The sequence below is a fragment of the Sander vitreus genome, chromosome 3 (genome assembly GCF_031162955.1).
Source record: "Sander vitreus isolate 19-12246 chromosome 3, sanVit1, whole genome shotgun sequence".
NCBI classification, from domain to species: Eukaryota; Metazoa; Chordata; class Actinopteri; order Perciformes; family Percidae; genus Sander; species Sander vitreus.
In genome coordinates, this window is record NC_135857.1 from 4,547,420 (window position 1) to 4,560,397 (window position 12,978).

General features: G+C 42.0%; 1 protein-coding gene across 6 annotated transcripts in view; it reads left to right on the forward strand.

Moving 5' to 3' along the window:
* tenm4 (teneurin transmembrane protein 4) overlaps positions 1-12,978 on the forward strand; it is a 143,007-nt gene that overhangs the window by 68,387 nt on the left and 61,642 nt on the right. For 5 of the 6 annotated variants that reach the window (XM_078243215.1, XM_078243231.1, XM_078243237.1 and 2 more), the window contains 4 exons: positions 200-400; positions 4,219-4,404; positions 10,172-10,318; positions 11,301-11,517. In XM_078243215.1, the coding sequence (XP_078099341.1) occupies positions 200-400; positions 4,219-4,404; positions 10,172-10,318; positions 11,301-11,517 (751 nt within the window). Of the gene's footprint in view, positions 1-199; positions 401-4,218; positions 4,405-6,578; positions 6,606-10,171; positions 10,319-11,300; positions 11,518-12,978 lie in introns of all 6 variants that reach the window. The other variant, XM_078243223.1, reaches the window with a different exon arrangement.

Genomic DNA, 12,978 nt, shown 5'->3' on the forward strand with positions numbered 1-12,978 from the left:
AAAGTATGCTGCCACGCATCGTTTTCTGTGTTCCTTTTTGTACATTCATTGTACTTGCACTAAGGCAGCTGCAGCTGAGCTGCGGCCCACTGCAGTTGTCATTCTACTCAGGCTCAAATAGAGACGCCAGGTTGCCTCTGAAAGAGGGAAACAGCAGGTGACTGGTGTGTCTGACGCTGTCTCTTTGGAACCCTTTTAGTGGACTGCTTGGATCCGACATGCTCAGGCCGAGGGGTGTGTGTCCAGGGAGAATGCCACTGCTTTGTGGGGTGGGGCGGGCCTGGATGCGAGAGCCCCAGGGCCTCCTGCATGGACCAGTGCTCTGGACACGGAGCCTTCCTGGCAGACATGGGAACCTGCAGCTGCGATCCCAACTGGACGGGCCATGACTGCTCTACAGGTGAGCACTTCCCTCAGACGAGAGTAAACATTGGCCGAATTTCCTTTCACAGATCAATGCTGATGTAGCTTTGATTACCAAGTAGAAGCAAAAAAAAAACATTAAATAAAAAAAAAAAAATTGTTGCAGTTTCTTTGCTGTTTCCAGCATTTAGGCATCATCTTATGTATTTATTAATGTACAAAAAGCATTATATGAAAAGAAAACATCATTTAATTATGAAGTAAAGCTAGTGAAACCTCAGTCGTACCTATATTTGTAGTTATACACTTCTCACTTACATGTATCGATCCTCAACTACTTTTTTTTTTTTTAACAGTAGCTTGTATAATTTATTAACCTTCAATATTTACATTTTTATTTTAATACCCCACATCTGACAACAAACAGCAACGACATGTATTAATTTTGACATCTCTGTCACTATATCTGGGATAAAATCCTTCCCTTTTTGTCAGAATTCATTTCACTGCTTGATTCAACATAACTTTGATAATTGCCACGCTCCTCACAGAAGTAAACATTTGTCATTACGTGGAAATAAAATAGCCCACATGAAAGCCTCAATTATTCACATCGTCAGTTGGAGGTCCACAGCTAGCAATCAAACTCTGGTTGATTTTGCTCTAAATTGACTTATTTTACGAATGGCTTCATCCTCAAGCTCCACACGGTTAGCTGGCAGCCAGAGTAAAGAGGGATGCACGCATAGCAGGGGTATTGTCAGGGGAATGATCTAATGCATGTTAATGCTCTTTCTTGAGTTCTGGCTTTCTTCACGTTGGCACAAGGCTCACAGCTGATGATAGCTTTTTCTGCTACGGAGGAATGTTCCCATTGTGTTCATTTTGTCCATGGGGAATGTCTTCTCTTGGTAGCCAAGAATAGGCTGAGCATAAGATACAGTTTTACACCTAGAATTTACCTTTTTGAGGCTCTAAAGATGAAAAGCCTGCGTGCTCACATTCACCAATGGAGTATTTTGCTGAAAACTCTCAGAGAACTCGAGCTACATCTACACTACTACGTTTTGGTTTAAAAAGGACGTTCATCCACGTGCACGTGTTAATATGGACGGAGATTAGTTCTGCTACTCTTGTGTGGACGGAGATCGTTTTTGTCTCAAAACGCCACTTAAAAATGAAAAGGCAGCAGTGTAGATGTAGCCTCAGTGGTGGATTGTTAAAGAGCTATCATATGTAGGTATCTAACATCACTTACTTGCAGTGTTGGCAGATGCAGATGAAAGCATCCCACGTATAAATGATCATATGAGACTGTATTCATGTTTTAGGGTTATTCTCTGGCAGATTTACGCTTTGGATAGGCGGTGACAGCTGCAGCCTTCAGCTGCTTTCATTTAGACATCATCATTTGTATTCTCACAAACTATCTCTGATATGAGAGTTTTAGTCCGGCAGTCTCTTGGATCCACGAATCCCTTTATATTCCAAGCAGACGCAATGACCTATTAGGTAATCCCAGGGATTTTGAGGGAAATGGGCAGTTTGTCTGAGTTTGCCTCGTAGAGAAAGAGCTCTGTAAATGATGACGAGTTGGCTCTTTATCCGCCTTTATCCTGGTCATTGTAGAGCTTTCTGTGCTCTAATACAACACTAAGCTTGGTGGTGGGGTAGTTCAACTAGCAGCCTGTAACCTTGGAGACTGGGGGAAGCAAAAGATGGAAAGCTTTCAATAAGTCGTTCAAGATTCTTTTATCCCCCCCTCCCCAATACCTTTAAGTCACAAACTCATTTTCTCATGTGGCTTTGGAACAGTATAACCTGGGTGTCCACAGCTGGTAGTAATGCTGTTACAAGCCATAAAACAATGCCTGAGGTTTTATGTCCTTTAATATGTGTGTTTTTATGCCATTTTTGCCATTCTCTCACCCAGAGGAAAGTTTGTTTACACGGCCCTTTAGTGCAAATGGTAACGGCCATCATGGGGATGGGGTATTTCTCACTGCGGACTCCTCTGGTCACAGATAATGAGGGTTTGCCTGCAGGCTATAATTGCATCTTTTCCATGTTAAAGGTTTCTCCTTTGTTCCGAGTGAACAGTTGTCTCCCAGTCAGTTTGAGTCTGTTTTCTCTGACCATTATGTGTTCTAATCATTCTGAGAAAGGAACTGGTAGGGTAAGTTTTTGCTTCTTCAACTCATGCGCTAATGAGATCACTCAAAATGTTCATTATGTTCATTAGCAACTCCTATTTAAATGTGTTAATATTGACTTGGAAGGCATGATTCCACAATGAATAATTATTATATAAAATGACTGACGAGCAGACCTCTGTACCTGAATCCTAATCTGATATTCTGTGTTTGCATGTGTAATGATGTTTGTTGTTGTGTATGTTTTAGCAGTCATAGGGGGCACTGATTTAAATGCTGCTATCATACTGTGCCTCTAAATCGAAAGTCAGATGTAAAATTAGCATTTGCAACAAAGTGCTGGGGAGAGTGATTCAAAAAAAAAAGAAAAGAAAAAAAGCTTTTGAAATGGTAATGTCATGTTATGGTTTGTGGCTGAAAATACCACTCAAATGTAATTTGTAACAATGACAAAATAGGCTGTAAAGACAGTAATTGACTTATTAAAAGATTTCTACCTCTAGTTTGGTCCCCCCTGTAGTCATATTTGAATTGGCTCGGTTAACAATCTAGGATTACATGGCTATTGTTCCTCGTTGCCCATACAGTACTGCTAAGCCTCTTTTTTTTTTTTTTTTTTTTTTTTTACATAATAGTTAATAAAGAGGTTAACATTTCAATGAGTTTCATAAATAAATCTGTCAGTGTTTAATTTCTTTGAGCTTTCGTCTTGTCATACTCTCCCTGGAGTTCATCAGACGTGGGTAATGTGTCACGGAGGTCTTTCAGCTGCCACACAAAAGCTCCAGCCAAGCTTTACTGTGGCTCTGTCTTTCAGTGTCCTTCATACTGTGAATGCACTTCCTCCTCTGGTGCACTGAGGTAGAATAAAAACAGCATATTGACATAAAATGCCTTAAATAAATTTGTGGAGCCTTATTACTTCCTGCCTGTTGCCCATATTGTGGCTTGTTGCCTGGAGGTAAAATAGTTGCCCCACAACCATAAGGTTGGCGGATTAATCCCAGGCTCCCTCCGGCCACATGTCAAAGTGTCCCTGAGCAAGACACTGAACCCCAAGTTGCTCCCCGGACGCTGTATGTATAGCTGTCCACTGCTCCTAATACTTAGGATGGGTTAAATGCAGTAGTAGAATTTCACTACACTGTACTGTGTGTGTATGTGACGATTAAGGAACAAAGTTTGTTGTTTTGTTTAATGTGCAAAGCTATGAACACAGCATGTAAAACAGAGGATATATAGTAACTTTCACAGTTTAATCCAAATAACGGTGCTGATATCGTTGTCATTGCTACAAGAAGTTCCAGCTGTGTATTATCTCCTCTTTACCCCCTTTTTTTGTCAGAAAGAGGTGAATTTACGAAAAGGAGAAGAGGCAAGGGCAAGAATATGTCTGCTTAGGTCTCCACATTCCATGTCTTTTCTTTATAATGGACTTATTAGATTTGTATTGTCAAAAAGGATTGGCCCCTTATGAGGTGCAGGAATTTCTTTTCAGCTGCCATCAGACAAGGTAGTGGAGCGTGGCTGCCTTTCCTAGACAATAACTCCTGGATTTGTCTTTTCTTCACCCCTTGTTGCCTTGTCCCATCCCCGCCTTCTTTTCCCTTTCCTTCCCATTTCCACCCCCCCTTTCCTTCCTTTCTGTCTGTCTTCCCCCACTCTCTTTTTTTGTCTTTTTCTATGCCCCTGTCTCCCACAGAGATTTGTGCAGCGGACTGTGGTGGCCATGGCATTTGTGTGTCGGGCACCTGCCGCTGTGACGACGGCTGGATGGGCACTGGGTGTGACCAGAGGGCGTGTCACCCTCGCTGCAACGAACATGGCACTTGCAGGGACGGCAAATGTGAATGCAGTCCCGGTTGGAACGGAGAACACTGCACTATTGGTAGGATGGGAAGAGGTTTTGACTTTGTGTGTGTGTGTGTGTGTGTGTGTGTGTGTGTGTGTGTGTGTGTGGAAGGCCAACAAAGGCGTAGGTTGTCTGTCTGTCTGTGAGTGTATGAAGCGCTGGGTGTGAGGGGAAGGGTCCAGTTGGAGAAGAGAGAGGAAAGCATGCTTAATTGAATTTGTGCAACTCGGTAAAGCATGAACAGGTTTACTCAAGGATCTGAGGCTTGCCTTCATGCATTTTAATGTGGGAATGTGCTAAGGTGTCCTTTCATTTTGCTCATCCTTTTCCTCATCGCTTTCTTTTCTCCCTTCAAATTTACTATTAATTTCAAATGGTGACACGTGAGTCATTGTGCGCAGGTCAACCACCACTTTTAGCTCAAAAACTTTGTTCATCTTCTGTTAACGCTTGCAGATGTTTTCAGGACCTTGACTGAATGTCAGAGCTTTCTGGAAACCTTGGCTCACTTCAACCTAAAAACCAAAATGTTTTGACTGAGTCATTAAGTGTTCTGTGTTTTGCAGAGTATGCCAGCAGAGGTTCAAGGGTTGATATAGTTGGCTCTTTTTATTTATTTTGTTAAAATCCCTTAAAGAGAAAGTAGTTAATAAGCCGACAGAATGCCCACTGGAAGATATTTCTGAGTTATGTTGGTGGATGTTCTGAAGTCTGACAGTTTCATTGTTAAAGTGTAACTTGAGCTCATTAAGACAAGTGTTTTAATGTACTTAGCTTCATGATATTTGATGTCTAACCTCTTCTGAACATCAGAGGAGCCAATCCACAGGACATGCTATGGGATGCCTGCTTTGCAAGACTTCAACTTTATCACTCTTTACCTGTTTTGCATCAATTCTCTTCTCTTCACCTCTTTCATTTTTTCTATTTCCTTTTTATTTCTTTGTTTTGTTGGTGGAAAGTAACAGAATGCATTTACTCAAGTAGTGCACTTAAGTACAATTTTGAGATATTGGTACTTCACTTGAGTATTTCAAATACATTTCTTTCATCATATTTCTACCCCACTATATTTCAGAGGGAAACATTTTTGACTACACATTTATTTGAATGTTGTGGTCATCAATGCATTTGCATGCTACATATGTGGCAATCATAACATGTGATGCATTCATCGAGGTTAAGCTACCCAGCCCCTGCTTTGTTGACAGTTGCCAGCTAACATAGTAGCTCACTCATTAGCATTCTATGACCCGACCAGTCAAGCCAGAAACCAATGGATATCGCTTCCCCATCTGCCACAGCATTTCACTGGACAGAAATGAAACAGAAACTCCCACACATATAAGTCACTGGGGAGATAGGACAAAAGTTGAGTAGTCTTATATTACATATTCAAATAGATGATGAAGATAATCTTTCTCACAGTATTCTCGTGCATATCTTTGGAACAGAGCTGCTTGAGTACAGAGCCTTGACTCAGCCTGTGAATGTTTTATATGCCCGCCTTACATTATTGATGGGCCTTTTATAAGTGCCATATTGAGATCCCCACTCCCTCGACAAGAATCTTCCTCAGTGTCATGCATTAAGAAGCCAAAGATCTCAATTTAAATCAATTTTCATTATTGAGACGCTCTGCGTTTGGCCCCAAGCCCCATGCTGTGGAGCACAGGAGGTCCAATTCAGCTCCCCGTCATTGCCGAAGCCTCTGTTGACCTCATCGTCTATAGAGCTGTTTCAAGATTAAAAGTGCTTTTTGTTGAACATCCTGACCTCCTGTAGGATATTGCTTGAGAGATTTAAGGGTGGTAATATGTGCATCAATCACGCTGCTTTTGAAATACTCCCCTGAGATATTCTGCCGATCCTGGCAGTTGATAAATGGGGACAGATTCAAATGTTCTTTCTGAACATATCCCTTTTTTTAACCTCTCTTTCACTCTTTCTTTCTTTATTTCTCTCTCTCATTCTCTTTCTCTGTGTTCCACAACCAACCTGTCTTTTTTTTCTCCATCTCCATCCCTCTCCCTTTGTGTTGGATTGTATTTGTTGTGTTGCTTGTAATGCATGATTTTGCCTCATGGCTGCACTTTTCCTTTTTTTTATTTACCTTTTTGTAATGTAAACTAACACCTTGCCTTGCTGTCTTGTCATGGAAGTGGCACTGTTCAAACCTCCCTTATATGTCCTGTCTTTTATCTCCCAAGCTCACTATCTGGATAAGGTAGTGAAAGGTATGGCATTCCTCCTTCCTTCTATTTTGCCCTCCTCCCATTGTAACTCCAGCCAGCATTAACAAATCATGCACACACACCATGCTCTTCCCCTACCTTGACATATGCAAACACTATGCACCTCTTGTCGCCCCAAACAACTCATTCTAAAGATCCCCACCTTCCATCAACTTTTTGCCATATTGTCACACAGTAAATAATCTCCACTTAGCACTTTCACACCTGGCGAGTCAAGTTGTGCTGCTTTCTATATGTGTTGAATATTTGGTTTGTGTGCGGCCTCACTTTCTCAAAAGGAGAGAGAAAAAAGGGCTTCATAACCTGTGCCATGCATTATGGATGAGTGTGCAGCTGTGAGCAGGGCCTGATAGGTGCTGAGGCCGCATCCTCTCTAATTAAAAGAGTTCATGGTCTGGTTGGTGCAGGGCAAGCAGGGGGTGGAGGCTCTGCAGCAACCCTGCCTTTCTGCCTCCAGCACCCTCGCTCACTCTCGCTGTGTCCTTGGTAATGGACCACCTGGCATGAGCGTGGCTGCCAGAGGAGTCCTTTGAACACGTGCAGCCTCAAGTTTGGAGCTGTTTCAGGCAGGGCTCAGCAGGGGCTCATCTCTGAAAGGGTTGCCAATTACGTTGAACTGGGGCCAGCAGAGAACGGATCTTTATTTATCCTTGTGATAAACATTCGGAGCTTACTAATCATCTGTCTCCACTGGTCTAAACCAGAGTTGTTTTGTCCATTTGCTCAATAAAGGACGCCTAATGTCCAAACGTGTCTAGGAGGCAAGACGCTTTGTAATGCCATTAGCCTTCAACTGTGGGTCCCTTTGTTCAGGGTAAACGGGATAATTTCTTTTTCTTACCATTTTTAAGTGCTCCACAATTTATCCCCATGTTAGTTACCATTTCTTTTTTTACATAAATTCAAAGGAGCACTTGCCATGTTTCATGATTCGTTCTTGAACAATATATATATATATATATATATATATATATATATATATATATATATATATATATATATATATATATATATATAGTGGCTTAGCTTTCTATATTAGACGAACATGAGAGCAGAAGGGAACCACAGGTAGATGTGAGATATTATAACCTGAAACCTCCAATAACCTGAAATGTACACTAGTTCTGCTTTTACTTTTTTAAATCCCCATTTATGAGGCATACATGTGCAATAATATGCATACATGTGGATGGTTCATTGGTCAATGGCTGTATTATCAATCATGTCATGATACTGTCCTTTCTCTGTATTGCACCAACCAAAATGCAACTGATGCCTTCCTCAGCTACCCATCTATTCTTGGTACTGCTTCTACCTTTTAGCTTCCTAAGTACTTATCTCCGTTTCCTTCTCATCACTGTTTCTTCCCTCATCTGATATTTCTCCCTTTAATACATGCCTCCCATTCACCGTAACCGTTTCTCTTTCTTTCTAGCTCGATCGTTCTCCCACTCCTATTCTCCCCGTGTGATGTAAGAGCATTGAGACAGCCGCCCCAGTCTCTTTAGTTGATAAAATGGGTCACCCTAGCATTCTCCCTATCAAGGCAGCTTGCTAACAACACAAACTGCGACAGCCTTGTGCGTTTGATATCTTGAGATGCTACCCTCTGCCTCAGCGAGGGGATACGAACCACGAGCTACCAGATAAATGCCAAACAGCCCTAGAAAAATGGGCAAGATAATCCTCTGATCTATGTCCTTGTGAAGACCTATCCAGAGAGAAGCAGAGGAATGTCTCACCTGTCGTTCTGCTCCAGACTGCTTTTAGATCCCCTGGGATCACATGCCCGGGGAACACAGAGCAAGCAAAGTGCTCCCCTGCATAATGCTATCCAGCTCATCCTTATTCACATTTTATTTAGCATTCTTCTTCGATTAATGACAGAACACACACTCTCCCTGAAGGGATGATGCTATTGATTGCTAAGGAAAAGGTCTGGAGACAACTTATCAAAACAGAAAGCAAATGATGATATTAAGCTTTTTTTTTCAGTAACTAATGCAGTTTTGTTTGTTGCAGACAACAAAAGCAGAAATGCTATGATCATCATAATGGCCACATTGGAAAAATCACATAAAAACGGATCCAATTCTGTGCAGGAATGCCAGCATCGACACCTCTGCTCTCATTCTCCAGCTGTAGTGGCATAGATACAGGAGGCCAATCTACTGTAGTAATGAGTGAATATTGATTTAGAAGATCCCTCTTATCTGATTGGACTTCAAAGGGATATTAGAAGCTTCACAAAAAGGTGTATTGAATTAATCAACTTCAGCTGGGAGTCATTATAGCAACCCTCACCCGTTTACAATCTTAACATGACTTTAGTGTTGTAGTGAAAAAAAGGCCAACACGGCGGCTGATTGATAGCCTCTTTGTTTAATAATAATTATAATAATCCGTTTTATTTATATGGTGCTTTACACTTTACAATAAAACCAGTACATTAAGCACATTAAAAACAAGCAAATAACTGCAGGTGAAATGTAATATTATGTAATGTTGAAGGCTAACCCAAAGAGGTATGTTTTAGATGCATGCAGTAGATGACCATATAGGTTACAGTTTAGTGTCCCAAATTATTTTCCAAAAACTTGAGTGTCCCAAATGATGAGGGTCTTATTTGAGACAGGTTGCCCTAACCCTAACCCCAACCCAAACACCTGTTAAACAGGTGGTTTAGCAGGTTCATAATTAAGGACATTAGCCTCTTTCCGACCAAGTAGTTACAGGAACGTAGTTATAGGAACAGTCCACTTCTAAACAGTTCTACTAACTACTCTCCCCCAAAACCGGTTTTGCCATTTGCGTTCACACTGGCCGTGTGGCCATAGGAACTGACCTTTTGTTATTATAACACAGCCAACTAACCACCACTATGAAGCAAAGGGAAAATGGAAAAGACCCTGCCCTGAAGTAGGAGCTGAAAGAGTTACAGGAACTTAATAATCCCCAAATTGGTCCAGTTGGAACAGGAGAAGAGAAGGGTTTTAGGAACGTTATGTTCTAGGAACTGCAAAAATCCCTCCGGTCGGAAAGCGGCTATTGTATGGGGAATTTGGGACACTAAACTGCACGTATACCGACCATATGTCCAGTGTTAACAATACAAACCCAATTTATCTCTTATCGTTCATAATCAACAGAGTACAGCCGCTGTATCTCTCATTAGTCTATTTCCAAATCATAGACAAACAAAACGTACCGTCATTACCGCACGGGTAACAAACACTTTGCTTCTCCAGTGTCAGCAACACCTGTGTGCAGTTACCTCTATAATAATTATACCTTCAGTGTAATTAACGCCAAGTGGCGGGAGGTTCAAAACAAACACAACCAAAAAACATGAACCAAGTGTATTGCTATCAGAGAAATATTAGCAACACATACTATTGTCATCAGCAAGCCCGCATTGTTGTCGTATTTTGATTGTTAGTGTTTGTTCACAAACAATATACAGTTGGCTGTTTAATCTGTTCCCCGTTAAACCGGCTTGATTTAATATTCAGTGCTGACCTCTGTCATTGTCCTGTTTTGTTACACAGAGGGCTGTCCTGGTTTGTGCAATGGAAATGGTAGGTGCACTCTGGGTAACAATGGCTGGTACTGTGTGTGCCAGCTGGGCTGGAGGGGCACTGGCTGTGACACCTCTATGGAAACTGCCTGCAGTGATGTCAAGGACAACGATGGAGGTAAAATCACAAACAGCACACAGCAATGCCTTCTGACACTGGCCAGACATCAGCAGGGACTCTTAGCTAGACATGATTAGACTTCTAGAAAGAAGCACCTCTGTGCTTGAGAATATACTGTACCCGCTTCAGGCTTTCCAGTTGTATTCGTATGCAGGTGAGGATGAGGAATGGCTTCCAGTCAGTCAACTGGACAACAGGTTTTTATTAAAAGCAGAGTAGCTGGCCTGAGGCCTCGAGCGTGCGCTGGCCCCAGGAGGAAGTCCCTGCTCTGCCCTCTAACTAGCCCCGAGCAGAGCCAGGCACACACACAGACCCAGCCAGGGGGCTGCGCCACTCAGGGGGCCAAATGGAAGACGTGACTTTCTTTCTTCCAGACCTTATTCTGGGTTTGAGCAATGTGCTAGAATCCCTTATATATACAGGGGCTGTTTGTCATCGTCCCCCCCCCCCCCTTTTTACAATTACAGTACATGGCTCTCCCTGGCAAAGAAGGGGTTTTGCTGTGGATTTGACTGACTCCTGACAGCAGGGTTTATTTTTATCACCCATCTGGCCAGATAGGCGCCTGAAAGCAAAGGGTAGGGAGTCCAATGACCCACTTTAGTAAAGTAAAGTGCATTGCACAGCAGCTCTTTTTTCTTGTCTTGTGTTATTTCATCCAAATTACACACAGAACACCGCAAGCAATTCTAGAGGTGTTCAAATGTTCTCCACGATGAGATGTACATAGCATGGTTCCAAATATGTCGTAAGACAACAGCCAAAGTCAATAATGCCCCAGTGACTCAAATATATATATCCTTAGTTTCTTTTGCCAGGTGTGTGTCCAGGCTGTTGTTTAATTAGAGAGAGTGTTTGTGTGTGTGTGTGTGTGTGTGTGTGTGTGTGTGTGTGTGTGTGTGTGTGTGTGTGTGTGTGTGTGTGTGTGTGTGTGTGTGTGTGTCTGTCTCTGTCTGTCTGTCTTGTTTGACCTTGTCAGATGGCCTAGTGGACTGCATGGATCCAGACTGCTGTCTGCAGGCGACCTGTCACACCACCTCTCTGTGTGTTGGCTCCCCGGACCCCCTGGACATCATCCAGGAGACACAGATGTCCTCTGCACAGAGCAACCTGCAGACTTTCTATGACCGCGTGCACTTCCTGGTGGGCAGAGACAGCACCCACGTCATCCCTGGAGCCAACCCCTTCGATGGAAAGTGAGTGACTTGTGCATTACTCTCACCAGACACCCCAGAATTGTCTTTTTTTTTTTTTTTTCTGCATCGTCATTTGTTTTTCATGCGTCATGCTCTTGTGAGAGCCTTCTCATTCAGTTGAGTCAGTTAAATTAGTCATTGCTGGATTTAATTTGTTCCACGTTTGAATTCAGCTACTCAGGATGCTTGACTTTGATTGTATACGCAGTTGTGTAGCTCTGCTCATTTCCATTGGAGTAAACAGTAATCTTAACTGAATTTGCATTATAGCAAACATCCCGCTTCTTTTTTTTAATTTTTTTTTAAAGTAATGATATTTCAGATGCAAGCACAAATCAGGTTGGTTTTCATTATGAAGGCCAGCAATTACGACGCTATTGTTATTGCACTGACAGATCTTAGGGAGTGTAAGATATTTGCTTCTTTAAAACCCAGAACAAATTGTCTGTGTGATGGAGGGGGAGGCAGCTTTAGGCAGTGGAAGCTGAAATGCGCAGGGACTGGTGGCGTGCATAGCTAGAAGGATGATGGACAGATGATGATGGACAAACATAGAATGTGGCAAAAAGCAAGAAGCGTTCCCTTGCACGACAGGCATCTCATATTCATGTATTGTGATTACTTTTACTGTAATCCATCTGAGTCCCACTCCCAGAGGCAGAGCCCACGACACCCCAGCCATGGAATCTGAAGCGCTTTCATATCAGGCAGGAAGGCTGTCAACGTCCCATAAGATTCCCCTGCCTCTCTTTTCTTTTGTCTCCTTCTCTTTTCATCTTTAATCGCTTGTGAGGCTTGTGTGTCACCTTATTTGCATCCCACTTGCTTATGGATCTCTCTCATCTCGGCCTATAAACAAACAGGCAGCAGTCTGAACAAAAATAAATTGAGAATAAAATAAATTGAGTATATATTTCTCTGGTGATACATTTTGTAAAATGGTGTCAAAAACAGCACACAAATCAAACAAACTTCACAGCGTGGTGTTGTTATTTGATGCTTTTTTACTTCTTTTTTTCAAAGATATGGCAGAAGGTTGTAGTTAAGACATAACTATTTTTAGTCCAGCAGAGCTGTTGCTTTGTTCTTGAAGGGAAAATTGATTTCAAAAGTGTCCCTGCTCAGCAGGATCATTTCCATTGGTATCATTTGCAACAGAACACATTAGTATTGCTCTCTAAATGTGAATAATGTGCTGTGTGCCACCCCAATGCTGTCCATCTTAGCTCATTGTTTGCAGTAAAACATGTTTGTTTTTTTGTTTTTTTATCTCTCCAGTGTACGTATTCAGCATGTGGCTCTTTCATTTCTAAGTTAGTCATTTGCATATGATCAGACATCAGTAGGCGGTTTGCAGTTGGAAAAAGAAAAAGAATATCTATATGAATTACATCATCTGGCATCAATCTCCAAAGCCTGTTTTTAAACTATTTGTGTGCCGGTGTCAGCCGATACTTGAGA